Here is a 19,657-nt window from a genome sequence, read left to right as displayed (position 1 = left end):
TAAAATCCCAAAGAAATTCTGGATGGTTATTTAACCAATTCGGCGAAGGTCGGGGCAAAAGCTTGTTCAATTTCGCTCGGACTGACCTACTTTCGTTTTATCGATCTGAATAATAGTTTATTAGTGTATTGTTCTGGATGTATCGAGTAATTCTTACACTAGTCCTTGTTGAAAACTAAAATTTGTGCCTACGTATTATTCAAATTTCAAATTGGCTTTAAAAGTTTTCATTAGTTATAGTGGCCATCGGAATTATGAACCTATAATAAAAAGAAGTAACGACACCAACGAAAATTTTGCACAGAAAATACGAATTTAATAATAATATCATTTTCAGAAGTTTAGATGTGCAATAATTTGGCTTTGATTGTATATGTAGTTTGTAGCATTTATTTATCAAAAGAAGGTGATTGAATTTTTGCTTTTCGTTATGTTGCTAATTTTGTAACATGTTCTATCAGTCACTGGGCCTATGGAATACCAATTTTTCACGTATGAAATATAGAGAATAATTTCAGAAATCGATAACGATAAAAACTTCATCGGCTTATCCATCGATATCTGCAAAGTAATTCATATTTAATCATAAAATTGCTGTCTAATAATAAATAAGCGGATTTATTTTCTATCTTTATCTCAGTTTCAAATAAGTTGAGACGTGGTATCCAATTACATAGCGAAAATAGATTTCGAACGTATATCAGGGTGGAAATTTAATTCATTTATGGGAGTTCGATAAGGTATGGAATTCCACACCTTCAATATTTGGAGGTATGCCATGCTCGTTACTTAGCCTCTAGTTTATTTCCGTAAGCCTTGGTCAGTAACGACAGATATGACAGTGATATATTTGACATGGATGTGGCAAAATAGAAGTGCAAATTAATAGCGAATATTGTGATATTTCGGAATGGCACCATAGAATAATTATTTCACGTCCTATGATGAAAAATGTGGATTTTTTTCCTGTTAACTGAGTAATTCATTGAGTATTCAATTTCGCGATATTCATTGGTACGGGCGATTATTGATTATGTTACAATTGATGTTTTATCAAGGACTTTTCTGGTGCGAGATGGAACTAAACAAGGTGCCGAAAGTCCTAGAAAACCGGAAAAACCGGGAATAGTCGGCGAATTTTAGATTTTTCTTTTTACGGGAAACGTCACGATAAGGTCGGAAAATTTTATTTGAGTTGAATTCGATACTGTGAGGTTTCGAATAACGAGTAGTATGGTGTACCTTAAAATATTGATTAAAATTACCAGTAAAGGTTGATCTATATTTTAACTTCATGAAACAGGACATATTGGGGATCAAATTTTGAAGTATAAAGTCACCTTCATTAAATGCAAGTTTTACTTATCCTCAGCACAATATCGTTACTGCTAATATTTGTTGTGTATAACTAGTTGAATATGTTACGGCAATTTATTTATTGTACAGGTTGCATCATTAGGTACGAAATCTCATTTTTTACATAGAAAATTCCGATTTGGAATTCTATTTCAGAATTTGTATTTGAAATTAGGACATTAATTGAAAGTTACAATGTTTTGAATCTCATTCGGATTCATTTTGATTATCTTAGTCACTCGAGTAGTGCGTAACTAGAGATTAATATTCAAAGTTTCACCGTAAACTAATGTAGATACAGAGAAGAAAAGCTTAGGCGAAGTTATATTTTCACAAGGTACGAAATATTAATGAAGAATGTTAGGGACCTTTAAATGGCAAAAATCTCGAGTTATCCCTTGAAAATTATTCATGTACATTTCGACTGAATATTCAGAATTAAGAAGCCTAGTTTGCAGCACTTGTTAACCAGAAGCTTATATGCTTTTGCATACATACTTGTACGAACTATACGTGACAATATTTTCAATCGCCACGTTCTGGCTATCTAGCGCATGTTCGCAGGAGTGCGAAATTTATTTCATTTGAGTCATCACCAATCCTTTTCAAGCATCACTATAATTTTAGAATTAAAAGAAAATGGGGTATTATTTAATTGTTGGTATGAATAGGTTAAAAGTAACATACTGTTTGTGATTTATGTATATTATTAACGTTGAGTAGCTATATTCTGTTAATTAAAGAGAGCCAATCACTAAGTAGAATTAGGGCGGATTCCGAACTCTTATTCTCAGCTCACCAAAAAAGTGGGACCAATTTCGTTCACGGAGTTGGGTAGTATTTAAATTTTCGTATTCAAATTGGCGCATGTGATTTTTAGGCAGGTAAATATTTCCAAAGTTATTGAATGGAATAATGTTCTTAAATTGCACGGATGTGTTCGAATACGACAGCATCATCCAGGCATACGACGATCGAAGAGCGCCCGTGTAACAATTTATCTATTATTTACCTAGTTCGAATAATTAAGTTTCAGATCGTTACGAGTTCTATAAATTCCAAGGTTAAATTTTAGTACGTGAATCCTGCAGCTCCAATTAAATTAATTGTTATTGGGTCGTACGAACAATGCCAAGTATATCGGTTTGCTTCATTCATTCAATTGCTTCCTATTGAACGAGAGGACTTCGATTCGACAGAAATTAGTGTTAACGTTTAATAGTACTACACAACCGTTTCTACGGAAAAATATCTTAAATATTCTGTAGGTTTGTTTCAAATAACAAACTGAAACAACTACAACATTCACTGTGTCAATTTCATGTTTTTGAATGGGTCCTCTCTCTTTTGAATGTGTTATCAAACAAGAGGTTTTCTTAATGAAGGGTCAATTGAAAGCTTTAATTCGTTCGTAATAATGGAGCAGAAGCAGTTGCTTCTTACACTCGTGAGTTCCATATTCGAACACTAGGGTGTTTCACATTCAAATAATTTTTGATCGAACCTATTAGCGCATGCAAAAAATGCTTATTTCTGATCTGAAAAGAAGCCCTAAAAAGACTGAGCACTGTAGGACCAGTTTCAGTGTGTGCGAGATTATTTTTCTGAAACAATGAAAAATGATATGACCACCCTTTTGTAATGTACTATGTCTTTTATAGTTTACCAAAAAATAATTATAGCTCAAAAAGATTACCGAAAGCGAATTACCGAGAAATGCTTATACAGAAGGGTTGCAGTAATGCATTTCTTTGTAAAACATGAAAGATAATATTATAAAAATGCATGAAAACACGCATGAAAAAACGCGTGGAACATGCTCACGCTATATAAAATCGTTCTCGCACTCGATGAAAATGGTTCTACAGTGCTCGGTCTTTTTGAAACTTTTTTGAGACCAGCGCCGGTAGAAAAATCGAAATTTCTTTGAACGTGAAACACCCTATTCTACACGTTGAATCAATATCAAAGTATCATTCCAAAGACTGTCCTATATTACCATTTCACAGTATTCTTTCGTTAACACGCACAATATATAGGTAATATAAATTATTCTAGATGTATCCGATGTTTAATGAATAGATTTTTACGTCTAGTGACAGAATTAATTTGGGAAAAGATAACAATTAATATAAGGTTCATGTGTTATGTGTAAAATTTCCAATGTTGTTTAACTTACGTATATTTTACTGCACACATGTAAGTTGTTGGAAGTATACAGATGTACTAATACACCTATAAATTAGATTGAATTGATTGATTGACATTATAAAGGCCCATTTATTACGTGCATATGGGGAATTCCACACGAAGTCGGCCACCTCCTGATCTCGACACATTCGATTTTGATTCTCTTTTAGCATGAAATGTTGTTTTCTGTGTACGCATTTTTACTCTTTCGTGTGAAAACAGATCAGCGTGAAGTTGATAAACATAGTTGATAATTTGGACTTTGATGTTTTTTAAAAAATTTCGGTTCTTTATCAAAAGAACCGTGAAAATGAGAATCCTGTTGTCGTTCCGGTTGACAAAATGCGAATTAAAAAAAAAAAAAAAGATACGTGAAATATTTATTGCCAATTGCACCCTAATGTTTTTACATATTGTATATATGTGTCAGTTATACGAGCAACAAAATAGCATCACATGTGGGGCTGTCCACGTTAATCCACCCTATCTTCAGACCTCATCACCTATGATATTTTTCCCTTCAGGAACGTTTATGTACTGTGCTGAAAGACTGTGATTTCTTTTGGATTATAATGTGTTCAAAATTTTTCACTTTCTTCTCAACCGTTATATCGCAGGAACTATATGCGCTCATCGTACAATGAAAAATCGAGTATAAAAACTTTGCAAATTGAATAAACTTTCTGATAGAAAATATTTCAATATTTTCAACAAATCCAAAACTCATATTCTTAAAAAATTGAAAATAAGATAATTTTTCTGCCAAAGTTGGTCCATTCTTACTTCTCATCTTTCACGCGGATTCCTTGATTCATCCGAAAAGTACAACAAAAAGTCGCTTTTTCTATTAAGTCGAATTAATTGCCTTGGAGAAACAAAATTGGCGTCGTGCGTTTTTAAGTTATAACTCACACCTCACGATCCACCCTAGTGATCCTACATAAAGCAAAATAAACTGACGTCAATACGTCACAAAACATATGGATGTGGCTTGTAACATTTACATTCCGTAACAACCACGTTTGCCCAAACATATATTATGCACACGTATCCATGTAAAAGTTAATATACTTATACGGGATATTTCTCCAATCAGTAGCTCACAATCAGACCTCAAAAAATCATATTTGTAATTAATCAGATTAATCTGATGCAAAAATTATTGCACGATTACGTTTGACTTTGAATAAAAAAAAAAAAAAAAATGATTAGGTATAGCGTTTTGTTGTGTTCGAAAGCGTTTCTTTAACCGAATTCTCTGCGGTTTATGGAAAATAGAGTAATTTAATAATAAATACGCTAGAAACTCACAAGTTTTTCACAAATTTGAAACAACATACATGTGTTATGTAATATTTTACAATTACGGGTAAATCATAGCAATGTCAGAATTTTGAAATAACTAAAATGTTGAAATTTCTTTAGATGTTCGTAAAAGTTGGGAACAGATAAATGTTATAAATGACAGAAACTAAAACTAAATTTCATGAAGTTATTCGGTAATGTGATACAACCTCATATTTTGTTAGTTTCAAATCTGAACACAAAATATCAAGAGATTCTCAAATACGTTAAAGTTTGAAAACCGGTGCGTTCTGTGAAGAAATATTTCATGAAACGAAATATGTCTTTAAACATTTATTCAACACTCGTAAGCCTTTGGAGTTCTTTCGAAAAGGTCGCTTGGAAAACAGAACTACTTGATACTGGGGGGTGCGCGGTATTTCTGTATCTCTTTCCTAGAAATGTATCGGTATGGGAACCGGTTATCAACGGCGATACCGAAGTATCGAGATTCCGGTATATGCCATAATATCGTAAAATCGATAGATACCGACATATTGAAGGTTCGGTAAATCCCGCAATACAGAAAAACCGGTGTATACGGAATATTGAGATTCGGTAGACAGTTGATAATGTATTATTGTAAATATATATATATATATGTATATATTCGCTGGATACGAATACCAAATACCGAAACTCAAAATCAAACCCTCGTACATACTGGACGGTATAAACTCTACGAGACATAAGTTTGCAAAACGTAAAATTATAAGACGTAAGTTATGAAGGTGAGAAAATATATAATACACGTCAAGGCTGCCAGCAAAATATTTGTGTTAATAGTTCAGGTTCTTTGTGACAACGAAGATAATTAATAGTTTTTGTTTTTTCCATAAATTTGATTTATTTAATACTCCAGCCGTTCCATTTTCAACTCATAACACACTCTGTTTGTTTCGTTCGTGAGTATTTAGATTGTCAGTATTTAGTACAGTTTAATACAGATTTTTCTCAGTCTTTCCCAACAATATTTCAACAATATAGATCTTTCAGAATTCACCGAAATTTTTGATTCTTGATATTTATCGAAACTTTGTTTATGGGATAATGCACCGAAATTTCGATGCTTCGGGATTTATGAAAATATCGGTACTCCGGTTAACCGAATACGAAATCCGTACCTAAATTCGATCCATAATTCTCAATACCGTGCACTCCTTGATACCGTACTCGATTATATTGCTACAACAGACTGTCCAACCAAGTACAATATTACTTATATTTTTTACGCTTCTTGTATTGAAAACTAAACAAATGCTCAACTATACCTTACATTCAATGATATATCCGAAATAATGTTACATTTTGATACTACGGTTGAAATCTGACAAGTATATTGATGTTTGAGATGTACTGTACATATGAAATTGATAGTTAAGGTATCAAAAATGGGCTGAGCTACGCTTGGAGATCGGTAATTTGAAGTACTAATCGATGATTTGCAACAATTTATACGAACAATAAATAATTGACCGTGTAATACTTGTGGTTTTCAAATTCTTATTGTACTCAATACATTGCAGTTAAGTAATGTTAGTGGCGATGCATTATTGCACTTTTTGCCAGCGACCAACGAGCCAATAATTCTGGATGTTGTATTACAATGTATTAATATTAACGGTTATGTAAGTCTATATATTATTATGAATGTAGTCTCTATACTGAATTTTATATATACCATTATCTCTTAATATGTAAAAATGTTGCGTGCTATTGCATTAATGACACAACGGATTATTGCTGTGTACAAGTTTTGTATGAAATAAAAATCAATTTCCTATTTCCGACATCTTTTTTTTCGCGGTAAACGGAGAAACGGTCAGCACTGAGTAAATTGTCGTGACATCCCAACGGGCTCTGGTTCTACGGAAAACTGTTGTATTCTCTGTCATGTCGCCCACATTTTTACATACTCACATATATTTCAGTGAAGTATGTCTCAAAGCTGCTGTTCTTCTGCTGTGAACGCCAGTAATTAAGAAAACACTAAACGCCAATATTTTTATCAAACTTTAATGTTATCTCAAGGTTATTTGGAATTGGGATATAACAACGTAACAATGAAGTCATTCCATAAATATATTTCACTCCTTTTCAGCAAAGGAACCTGTAATTCTTTAAAGTATTTCATTCATAAACAGAAAATATTTTCATTATGACACAACTATAGCTAACATTTTATACTAGCTCAGTTTTACACATTTCAATTTGTCAGTGGAGAATATAATACAAGTGATACTTTTATTACTTAAACCCAATCAACATATATCGTAACGTCGTCGTAGAAGTAAATGTTTCACACCGTGACATGACTTAGCCGCAACTAGTTTACGTGTCGTCACATGTTAGTGTTACACGTTTTCTTTTATCAACCGTTCAGATATTTTAGAATTTCTCCTAACTAACAAATGAATCAAAACACTCGATACCATTAAGAATCTATGAATGAATAAAATATTAACTATGATGTATGAATTATAGAACTGCCGAGCATCTTACTCTGCCAACAAAGTAATGCAGCAAGTTTATGTACTTTTTTAAAAAATTCTCACGTAAACTTTTCCAAGATTCAAAAACTCATTTGAAACCGTAACAACAATAGCAGAGTAAGGTGACTCAGCATACGCTGTGTTGCTTAGTACTTTAGGTAATACTATGTATTCATTTTAAACAAAATGTTTCAATCTTCGTATATTTTTATCAGCAGAGTAATTATTTTTGTCACGAAGCTACATTGTAGAAAAAATATTACCAAGTGATTGCATGTAATTGAAAATGAGGACAACTACAAAATTGTGCCTCCTTCTCTTTCTAAGCTATGTTTAGGAATTGATACCGTGGTAGTTGATATGAATTCAGTTTATACGATACGTAAAAAAAAATTTGTTGAAGAAAGTCTGAACAATATTTACGAATGAAAAGAGTTACTTGCTATTAGATAAACATAAATAATAATAACGAAAAACGTTCAGATCTCATTTAATGTAACAATAATATTTATTATTAATATTATTATAACAATATTGAATGTTGCGTGATTGCTGCAACGTTAGACCACGTAAAAGCTTCACATTTACCTTCTTATTTGCTCAATTCCAAGATAATGTGAATTTCTTGGTCTTAGTCCGAAATTAATGTTTGTAAAATTTGTTCTAACATCCTCGCGAAAATGGTCGAATGTAGCCCACATTTGCTTCATAAAATCTACCCTAATGAATACAAATCTATATTCAGCATTAGCGTGAAACTGTAGGGGGTGAACGAAATGAAACTAGCTATTGGCAAGTTGAATGGTAAAAATGAAGGCAGGGTCGATTCGCTAATTCTCCTCTGCCAGTTTCAGCGGCATGGGGGGCATAGCGCTGTGCTGCTGGACCACGAATCTAACGGCAAGCTTTGATCCTTGCCATTTTTACCATCCAGAAGATCCGGCGCTTTTCAACTCGACAATACCCGTAAATTCTTAAAAAATTACTTACTCGTCCTGTCAGTCTGCGATACTTGATCTATGAAAAACTGTTACGCAGATATGATTAAGTCGGTGAGGAATGAATATTTCGAATAATTACTAAATGGCGATGAAATTTGTAGAAATATTAACGCTTTACGGATCGCTTTAAAATGCATCTTTGATATTCTGGAATTGTCGTACAGCCAGGTCAACGGGTAGATCGAATTTAAAATTAGTAAGACGATCCAAAGAATGAAAGCCATCCTGAAAACCTAGGACACATGAAGCAAACAAGAATTAGAATACCTTAAGTAGTGGAATTTCACAATTCTTGAACATATCTGTATGCAGGGTGTTTGTGTTGATTCTGGACATACTGTTCCATTATGAGTGAAGTAAAACTACATTTACTACTAATAGCAAGATCACACTGGGAAATTGTTGACGATATTCATACATTTAATTTTATTTTATTTGATTATTCCGGTTAGCCTTTTATTTCTTAGTGTGTCGATTAAATAAAATAAAGTAATCATGTTCGGTTACGCGATTCGTTTACTATTAAGGTTGTTACCGGCGAGAGTAAGATGAATGAAAGTTATATATAGTAGAGAAATTATGTGAGAGCTAAGTGTAAACACGACATCACCTATGTATTCAACGCCACGTTCGGCTAGCTGAAAGAGCTGACAGTATATAGTCAGTATTGCTCCGAACGTCGCGCTAGCAAGGTGTAAGTGCTGTAGGATAATGATGTGTCTATGCGTAAATACGCATGTAATGTGGTATTTTGATTGGGATAACTCGCGGAAAGACAGTAACTTGTGTGAAACGAGAGCCAGCCTGTGCGGAATACGGTTTTACGCCGGGATGGTTGACACGCCGGGAAACTGGTGCGAAAATTACAGTTCGTGCATCCGCAGTAGGACCAAAAACGGTATCGCGAGTTGAACCGTCTCGAGTGGATTCTCGCGACGGTTGTCACGCCAGTTAGATTTCAGTGAAACAAGAGAAAAGAAAGTGTGTGAGACTACCGATTGACGCTGTTGTTATTGGAATACAAAGGCCATTTGGAATATTTGATTGTGCAAGGAACACAGGTAAAGTGACTTCACCCTTAATTGAATGCTTAGTTATTAAGGACGTTGCCTACTCCCGGCGGAACTGCTGCTTGCAGACGTTCACGCGATGCAAGTTTTCTCCGTCATTTATAAAGATATCGAACTTACATTAGAAGCATTTTGAAGGCAAAGGAGCAATCTGTGTCGTGTATTTTTCCGAATTTCAATTTTTTTTTCAGAGTCGTAAAAAACAGAACTGAAAGTGAGCAAAGTTCCCGTTGTAATAAAACAAGAATGAATTTTTTTTTCACAATTCTACGAAATACACGATACAGATAGATCCTTCACCTTTGGTTTAGGACTAAGAGCAATAAAATCGAACTCAAGAGTTGCGAGAAAACTTGCACGAGCTGAAGCATGAAACAGCGGATTTTCGCCGTGAAAAGCGATTGCTTGTTAGCTTAACACGTGCAAACCCGTAATTCAAACCGCGAGCCGTGAGCGTTATTCGGTGTGTTCTTCGTGAATAAATATTCGTAAAGTATTTAAAACTCCTTGATAAGTGTTCATCAGTCATTCGCTATGACTAAGATAAGGAAAGTGTTACGGAAAAGTAAGAAAAAGGGCCAGGGTTGCAAAAATTTGGCGGCTTATCAGCGGGAAAGGTTGAGGTAAATAGAATGGCATCAAGTTTGCTTACATAGACTTGATTGTTTTCATTTTCAGACCGACTAATTAACATGCACGTTTTATTAATTCAGAACACCGTATTTTCCTGACAATCTCTTCGAATTATTATTTAACGTCCCTTTCTCAATGTGTGTTTTGTCAACCTATTCTTCGGAAAATCATTTTCCATCTTTCGTCCACTCACGATTACAAACTTACCGATGACTTTTACCGCACACTGATCTACCTAACTGACTATTTGATTGTGATATTTGACATCTACTTGCCAAGGTCAATGCACAATACACTAATGAATTGAAAACCTGACGTGCTACCGAAGACAATGTTGCAGCGTAAAGTTCTGCCTTTTGCCAGCAATAGTAGACTCCAGACGTGCTCGACAACTTCCGATTCGCGACCCTCGTCATATAATTGAAGCTAGAAATTCTGCGGTCAAATCAAAACACTCAACGACTGATGTTTCCACCCGTAAGAAAAAGAAAACGACCAAAACCTTTGGTTTCATCACCAAAGTTTTAAGCAACGTAAATCGAGTTATAATCGTCTGATTTACACGAATTTCTGCTGAGAAATGACGTGTGGCACGAGTGTGTGGCATAAAATCATTGCAACGATTATTTTTTTGGATATAAAAAATGTAAAACATCCGACTGTTGGAAAATTATAATGTTCCAAAATCCGTATTGCAGTTATATGCTTCACTTAGAAAACGTAAAAGTTTTTTATTGACTTTACTGGTTCGATCCAAGGTTAAATTCAAAGGGAATTGAAGCAACTTACCAGTTTTTACTACGTAGCTCCATGAAGTGTAATAGTTCTCCAATAGGTACTGTGACTGCAGTATCAACTTTAGCCAGACAACTAATTTGTTTAGACTGTAAAAAAAAGCAAGTACAGTTTTTTATCGATCAAATGAGATCCCACATTAAGCTAATCAGGTATATCACATTAAAATTTTTAGGATTGTCAACCGTTCTAGAAACTAGAAAGATTCAGGGGGTTTTGGTTTAGAGCAAGGTTAAAAAATTTTAAGATTCTTTGTATTGCTTTTTTGCCATTGAGCAAAGGATCAATCTCGATTTTGATTCATGAAGTAACGCACTGGAACTTCTTGGGGCAAATTGAGCATATATCGGTCGATTGAGTTTTCTAATGGTCTAGAACCTTTTTAATGTAACAAAATTAATATACAGAATCGGAGACAATAATAGAAAATGTTGTATGGTTAGCATGGAAAAGTTCACATTGATGAATTGAAAAAGACTTACTTCAATGCTGCGCAAACGAAAGCTTTGAAGTGAGAATCGTAACTTCTTTTATATGGCGTATGCGATGCAACAATATTTCCAATAGTGGTTAACAGACTCTGAAACCCAATCAGAAATACAGAAATGTGATGATTACATCGAGCACTTCGTTATGAATCACTTATTGATCTACTCACTTGTTTTGAAGAAATTGTACTTCTGCCTGATAGATCCAGGTTAAAACTCTGTGAAAGTTTTTGAGCAGGACTGGAATTATACGTGTGACCATTCTTGATGTCGTAATACCTCAAAATCAATTCCCATATATGCATAGAATTTGTTGAAGAATTGTGTCGTTGAGGAAAACAGCCGACGAATGGAACAACACTTGATGCTTGGTTATCTAATGTTAGCCCGTGTTGCAGCAGATCTCGTATGCTTACAGTGAGATGCTTTCGAACTGCGAATGTTATTTTTGCGTTGGATTGGGTTGTCGGTGAGTCCGAATCCGAAGTATAATCATTGTCCTCAGCTGTGTCATTTTTTGCTTCTGCTATCTGTGCTAGAACATGCTCTACGGCAACGTCCAATCGTGTTCTCAAGTCCCTCCAATTTCGCGCAGCATTTTTTTTCATATTTTTTCTAGCTTGATCACTGCTACAGCCCAACTGTGACAAAGCGAACATGTGAAGTAAAGCCGCAGCTCTTCTTATCGTAAATAGAGTCTTAGACTGTATTTCCTCGTCTTCCGATCTGTTCTTGAATGATTTTCGCCCATATGACGATGATGCTGTTCCGTTTGTGTGTACGGGGCATGCACACGTGCAGGCTAAGCTCTCAGGGCTTACTTCACCTTGTAAATAATTAATAAAACGTTCCAGATCTGTGATCTGAGTTTTAAGTTGTGTCACAAGCTGTTCCTTCATTTTCAATGGGCTAACGATCTGTAATCGACAAAGGATAAGTCCAAGTTTAGAGAATCTCATCCAGACAACTCACTTGCAGCAGGCTTCTGTGTATACTTACTTGACTAATTGCGCAATCAACTTGCCACCGTAAATCTTCTAGTGGTAGCTTGCATAGATCGTCAATGTTAAAGTTCAACTTTTCTTTAAGGTGATCTGGAATTGCAAACAGTGAAAATTGTAACTAATTTATTATTACAAAGAGGTGAATTGTTCCGGAAGATGTAATCTTACATTTGTATATATAAAATTTGAAAAAACATCTGTATTGAAAAAAATCGATCGTCAAAATCGAATTTTGGCATCTTAGACTGCAAAATGGTGATTGAGAAGAAACACAGCATTTTCAGATTAATTCTGCGTGAGCACTGCAAGCAAGGATATTTTAACGTTGTGATTCTATTGATGGACAGAACTTTAAAAAAACAGTTCACTAAAATTGATGATGACCGGGCTTCAAGAGTGACCGAATTTTTCTAAAATCATTCTTTGCTACGTCTGGTGAGACATACATACGCACGAATAACGCAAAAGTGATTCACAATAATCTTTCGCATTTTAAGCAGAACATATGATTATCAATTCATACAAGCGATGGTCATACTTACTGATGATTAAATTTTGACGTTCCAATATAACACTCTGAGGTGGACCCGCACCTCCAGTTTCATAAGCGTACTTTTCTAGATCTTCCAGCTGCGACTTAAGCTGAACTATCAACTCGCGTTGTTTTGTCCGTTGCAGTGCCATTTTAGTTTCAACTTCACTGTCGCTTATTGAACTGATTGCCTATTAAATTCCGACAAAAACAGATTAAGATATTTGCGATCAAAAAGTCGTACAACAATTCATAAAGTATCTCAATCTTATTCGAAATTCTATCGATACCTAAATCATTTTCATTGTATATTATTCATCTGCAATGAAAGATTAATATGTGTAAAGTGAGAAGTAAAGGATACTTCACAACAGAGTAGTAATGAAAAAAACCCTGTTTGTCTATTCAGATATTTCTTAATTGGACAGAGAATTCATCACGTAGATTCAAAAGACAAGTAAAAAGTAATTTCAATTTAAAAATGTTTGATCACCGATACGAATTGTTCATCAGGTCAACAATTCTACGGCAAGTGAAACCTGGTATAAAAATTACATTTTAGCCTATCAGGTCAACGAAAGTTTTAAATTGTCTCGGAATTTATTATTGCAAAGACGTTGCATTATTTGAATGAGTTTTATTTCCTATGTGCGTCAGCAATCATTTTTTTTTTTTTTTTTGGATAATGTAAAAGGTTTTCTATTACAAGCGTAAAGATCAAAATATGTTTTTTTTTGTGAAGTTTTACGGGAATGCATAGAAATTAAGCAAGCAATCTTTGAATCTCGACCAATCTCAACTCAGCTCTTTTTAGCGAGTTGATCAACTAATTGTAAACTCTGAAGTTGGAGGGTAGCCACTCAAAAAATCCGAAATTGAGTTTTTGTGACCCTCTTATGATAACAAAATCATATAGGTATATTCAGCTCGAATCATGATCGAGTCAATTTAGAACAGTTTTTCGAAAAGGAGTGTTCTTGATTTAAACTGTGAACATTTTTCCTCTTCTGCCAGCATGTACATCGGGCGGTCCTGTCTAATCTGTTAATACCCCTTCCAATATCTAGATCTCCTGGTCCTCGCCTCTCAATCCTAATTCTGTTTGTCCCTATCTGTGCGTAATAATGCTTCTATAGTTTTTCCCCCCTTGTCCCTTCTTCTTTCGAGTTCACTTGTCGACCATCCTCTCTTCCTTAGGAACTCTTCCCTCTCTGTCCCCCACTTTCCCTTTATCTTGTCTTCTGTTCTACAAGCCAAGCTTCCTTATTAAATTTACTTCGCATTTCTCCATCTTTTCCTCAAATTTCAGTGCGCTTTTTCTGGCGCTTGTCGCCATGTTATTTATATAATTAATTTGGCAAATCTTGTATTTCAAAATTTTAACGTAAAGTAAAAGCTTAAGCATGACACATTAATTTTTTCGGATTTTTAGTAAGATGTTTTCCAGTCTTTTTAAGCCTGGGGTCGATTTGACGTCCTCCTAGACTTAGGTGGTACAAAAAAAAAAAAAAAAGACCTTCGGTAATTGAGTTAAGGAGAGAAAGAAACCTCATTGGGAAGCTTATTGACTAATAACGAAAAAGTTGTATTTGAGATAGTAAGTGGAAACATAATGATGCGGTAGTCATTAAGCAGAAAATGGAACCCGAGAGAAATCTTAATTTAAATGTTAATGAGCGAGAGAAGAGAGAAATCAAACATGTTAGTCGGTTAAAGTTAAAATGTAGTTGTTGACAATTGAGACAGAGTCAACTAAAAAAGTAGTATCTGAGTGGATAGGGAGGAGTTTAATGTATTGAAATTAGTAACATTGTATTTGCGACTTACAATTAGGCCTCTCTACTTGTTTGATTAGAATCAGTCGGTAATTAACTTTTATAGAGTTGACACGTAATTTCAATAAGCTTATCTTTAAATATCATGAACTCACCACTATAATTTCCACATTGATATACCTTACACACTACAGCATATACAAATTTCAATAAACCAAAATTTTGAGCTTCAAAAACAGGCCGAAGCTTCGTGAATCTGCGCATGTATATGATATGTTTTTGAATGTCACGGTTTACTTTGATGCCTGAGTTTGCTATTGCTTCGATAGGAAGTATTACTTGTATAATGTGGATGTGATAGACCTCAAATGTTTGCTCTAATTATCTTACTATCGAAAAAGATTCGCACTTTCATCTCTAGGTTCTTCACTTTTATGCTACCAGAAGCTCACTTTATGTGGAATTCGATTTCATAATTTTGGTAAGCATTACTACCGAACTGACGAAAAAATCATATCTGTTTTTCTCTTACTATTACTTATGGGAGATTAGAAAACTAACAAATTCCTCACTTAGGTGGATTTGAACTGACGGCGAGTGGTACTAAACTCAAACTATAGAATTGAAATTTATGACAAAACATTATGTGTACATATAGTGGCGCAAAAAAGTACTTACAGTGTATGAGGCATTTGAGGTATCTAGACATCACATAATAAGGGTGCAAAAATTAAATAAGTACAGCCAACAATTTACAAAATTAGAACATATTTATTTAGTTACTAAAGCATAATATAAAAACCAAGTACAAAGCAAAGACTGGAAAATATAAATAAATATTTACACAAATCATAGAAACAACAATGAGATCAAATGCACCAATAATGAAGCAAATTTGAATAAATATTATTTATGCTCAAGTTTGCCAAAATAAGAAGAATAAATGAGTCGAATAAGGTAATTGATCAAAGCTCATTTCATCATTGCTCACAGCCAATAATTTTCAAGTTTCAGTTCAATAAAATCTTAATGCAGCATAAATAAAAAATGAACCTAGTTGTATTTGTTATCACAGTAAAATTGATTCTGCACGTTCTCAGGACTCGATTTTGTGATGAAACTGGCGAAAGCAATTTTTGTTATATGTCAAGATTGTCATGTTATCAATGTTGTAAGCATCCAGAAAATGATAATAGATCTTTTCGTTGATTCGGCTATTTAATTATGGATTTAAAATTGTGTAATAGGAAACCATTTCCAAAATATTTATTTAACTCTGCTGCATTTTATAATCAGTTGTACATGCCTTCCAAAGTGGACTTTACTCTGCAGTCAAACGTAAACAGAATTTTTTCCGCAGTCTGAGAACGTGCAAAATTCATTTTCTTGTAATCTGGGGGCATATCTTTGATCAATACTGGAAATAATGGCTGTTCCTTGAAGAATTAGTGTTCGACAGCAAAGTCTAGGCTTATATATGATTCAGGTACTAGTAGCTATGTACAATGAAGTACTACACATGTAAAACTACCCGTGTTGAGTTGAGGTAACAACATACACCCAACGCTATTCACATTTAATTTTAGTTCCTCAACTCATGATGTATACAGAATTTGGGACTGATACTTAAGACAAGATACTATAAGGTCCCGAATTATCTTTGGAATATTCTGGTAAATAATATTAAAATACAAACTAGCAAGGTGCTTGCCTAAAAATTTCTTTGAAATACATCAGTTCCTAAAAACTGCACTTAATATTTTCAAAACTCATCCCCCAAGGTATAAGCGTTGAAAAATAATATCAAGAAATAAAAAGACATCGATAATCAGATATAGCAGCACAGGAAACCGAAGGCAAGGTAATACTGGTACAATGTTACCATGGTTCGGCAGGACGAGGACGTATCAGATATACCTTCATCAGAGTATTTTGTGCGGCTTACGCTTTGATCGTGAGATGACATAACCGCAGAAGAAGGAGCTATGTGATTTTCTCCACACAAGTTACTTGGAACATCTGGTATTCCACGAAATGCAAACTCCTCCAGTTCTTTGAGTAGACTCTCTTTCTGTGCTGCTGGAGCATCGACGATTTGCCTCAACCTGAACTGAACCTGGAAACAAGTAACCGATTAGATTATAACAAATAATAAATAAAGATACAGTTCTTAGATTTAGGAAAAATGTAGTACTTATGAGATACCAATAGGTCGAAAGTTCAGAGTTGTCAAAAAAACATTAAGACGGTTTCTGAATAAGGGGGAAGGTGAGCTCGGTCAAAATGTTGTAAATATGCGAACACCATGACCGAAGTCACGATGGAACTTGTCGTGTATTGCTAGGTAGTAACGAGTTAGTTGTTCTAGCATTTTCATTGTATTTACACCTATTATAATGTAAAAATAAAAATTTCAATTCAGTATATAGCAATTTAGTGTAAAACTAAACTCTATACTATCTATCAGTTCACCAAAAGTTCTATTGTCACGTCGATCATGCAAATTGAAGAAGAAATTGAGAACTAAATTTGAATGATATTCGAACAGCATGATATAGTTTTACCAGCCCATAAATTTATAGGATTGTCACAAAAGTATAAATTTTCAGTTCAAAGTAATATAACGATTGAATATCTAAAAAATGGTTTCAAAATTATGAATGCTACAGTTCGATTTCATGAATGAATATTAAGTTTAAGGTTTTTACCTGGGCAAAATGTGTTGTTAATGCAATCAAAGAAGAGTTGAGCATTTCTTGTTCTTCTTCCAATATCTTGAGTCTTTCTGTATCACATGACAAGCTGTGGAAAAGTAATTAAGTAGTTTACAATACAGATTCAAACACTCATGAACATGCAATAAATCAGTTTGGGAATTATAACTAAGGTTGAAAAATCGTGGTGTCTAGAGTCAGGAAATTTCTAGAAAATTAACAATATTAGGCATAAAATTAATGTCAAAACAGTAACACATATGCTAAATACACTTTTATGAACAGAGAAAATTGAATCACTGTCTCGGACTCATAAATGAATACGTCGTATGTATTTGTGTATTTTACATCTGATTCATGTTATGAAAAGGTGTCGTAGCATGCTATAGTACAAAATGTGTTGGAATTTGGTGTGCCTAATCGAATCACCAAGAGTCATAGTTGTTTGCAGTACTAACAGTGCACTAAATTCACAGTGGCTGCCATGTTCAAATTGGTTGTTGATTGTGACAAAAAAGTATAAAGTTCATTGTACAGAACTCTCTGAGGGGCCTTTGCATGAAATAAATTTGGATACACAATAGGTTGTTTCGTGTGAAAGCAATACTTTTTTTAGCTGTTATCTGAAGAACATTGGAAAAAATAAATCCTCGCAGAAGCATACATCTCTTAAATCTAATCTTGAAAAGTCTCTTTTGGAACTCGAAGTCTTCCAGGTTTCAGAGATATCTTTCCTGCTATGTACAAGTTTCTCAGGTAGAAGCAAAGAAAATATTCACTTTTAAGCAAAACATCTGAATACATAGATCTGACATTAAAAATTAAGTTGAAACAGTAATAAAATAAGTTTATCCCATAAGCCATTTGTTGTGGATATTCACATGGCAGAGTAATTGCATGCGAAGTACGCTAAAGTTATACATGTTGCACACATTTTGCAAACGGTCCCATGTAGGTTCACTGTGTAATGTGAATAGCATTTACAAAAATATATAGATATCAGAAGCTGAGGATATCAATTGGTTGAGGATTTATTAGGTATATTGGAACATATTATCTCACTGCAGAAACCAACAATTGTTTATCAGGCAAATTAATTAATGATTATTATGATTAAAAAAAAAAATCCGAAGTTGTGAAAATAGTGATTAGATTCAGGAACATTTCTGTCATTGCCGTACCTTTCCATGCTATGGGTATATTTGTATCGCAATTCATCTCCAAAATCATCGTCGCCATCGTTAGCTCCGACTGGAGCCCATCTTTCACCAGCAGGTCTCTCATTTTCATCAGAATTCAGTTCGTCAATATCATTTTCAAATTTCTGAATTTTACTAGTCATTTTGTCGCGTTGTTCTCCGCCTTTTTCCGTTTCCCTTTTTCTACGGATAAGAATACGTTGATCGAGGTTCTTCAAATTTATATAGATTTTTCCTTCTATTTCAAACGTGACGCGAAATTTTGAGGTTACGACAACAAAGCTCGTAAATAGAAGATTTTGATTTGATACTCATGTTTATTTTATATTATTACACGTATTGCGATTGCTTTCTAAGGAATCTTTGTGTTATCCACGAAGTAATACTAATGTTACGTTGTGTAATCTAAGAGATGGTGACGTCGATCAGTCAGTTACTTCGACCAGGGAAAAAATGTAGACTAGAGTGGACTATGAGAGAAGAGACTAATCGCAAAGTTGCTACGACCAGCTTTTGCTACGGTGTAATCGGGAAGGACGAGTGTAATATGAAAGTAATTCAACCGGCCTTCGATCTCAGTTCCGTATACTACTATCCCCTGGTTAATACCCGAGTGAGTTGATTTTTTTTTAATCGTTCTACTTGGTGGTTGGTGTTTGATGGTCTATAGTTTAGTCCACGGTCTTAAATACAGGTCCGGAAACTCGATTGGAGGGGGTGTGTCGCTTATTGAAGCAATTTTTGTGTTCACTAGTCGTCATTAGGTTCGTTGCGATCTTATCAAGCCGCTAGAATCGAAATTTGCACTCGCTAAGCAATACGAATAATCGTGGCTCCCAGCATAGAAGTTTCCAGACCTGTATATAAGATCGTTATTATTAATGAAACAAATTCGACTAGGGAATTCAAAAGACGTCAGCCCCTCGTGATTGTATTTTGGGTCCCGCTTGTGGGGAATCGTTTGTTGGTGTTATCAGCGCTTGACCAGCTTTCAATAGTCCCCCGATTATCTGTAAAAATTGGGAAACCCCCCTCACCCCCAAAAAAAAATGAAATGACTGTAG

The 19,657-nt window shown here is 34.5% G+C and overlaps 1 protein-coding gene across 3 annotated transcripts; it reads right to left on the bottom strand.

Annotated features, from left to right (window-relative positions):
* Positions 1–6,890: 6,890 nt before the first annotated feature.
* Positions 6,891–19,161, bottom strand: LOC124303084 (RUN domain-containing protein 1). 3 transcript variants are annotated; one of them, XM_046759869.1, is made up of 9 exons: positions 18,576–19,157; positions 17,389–17,482; positions 16,626–16,796; positions 12,916–13,096; positions 12,369–12,463; positions 11,540–12,286; positions 11,364–11,461; positions 10,876–10,970; positions 6,891–8,616 (listed from the first exon to the last, which is right to left on the bottom strand). In XM_046759869.1, exons 1-9 carry the CDS (start codon positions 18,734–18,736, stop codon positions 8,510–8,512), a joined length of 1,749 nt encoding a protein of 582 aa, XP_046615825.1. In that variant the 5' UTR covers positions 18,737–19,157; the 3' UTR covers positions 6,891–8,509. The 3 variants fall into 3 exon arrangements, with proteins under 3 accessions (XP_046615825.1, XP_046615826.1, XP_046615824.1); XM_046759868.1 differs by lacking the exon at positions 6,891–8,616 and adding an exon at positions 8,631–10,120 and having other exon boundaries at positions 10,796–10,970; positions 18,576–19,161; XM_046759870.1 differs by lacking the exon at positions 11,364–11,461 and having other exon boundaries at positions 18,576–19,158.
* Positions 19,162–19,657: the final 496 nt, after the last annotated feature.

This window comes from Neodiprion virginianus, chromosome 4 (assembly GCF_021901495.1).
Source record: "Neodiprion virginianus isolate iyNeoVirg1 chromosome 4, iyNeoVirg1.1, whole genome shotgun sequence".
Lineage (NCBI taxonomy): Eukaryota > Metazoa > Arthropoda > Insecta > Hymenoptera > Diprionidae > Neodiprion > Neodiprion virginianus.
Note: the sequence above shows the minus strand (reverse complement) of the source record. Positions and strands in the feature narration are given on the sequence as shown.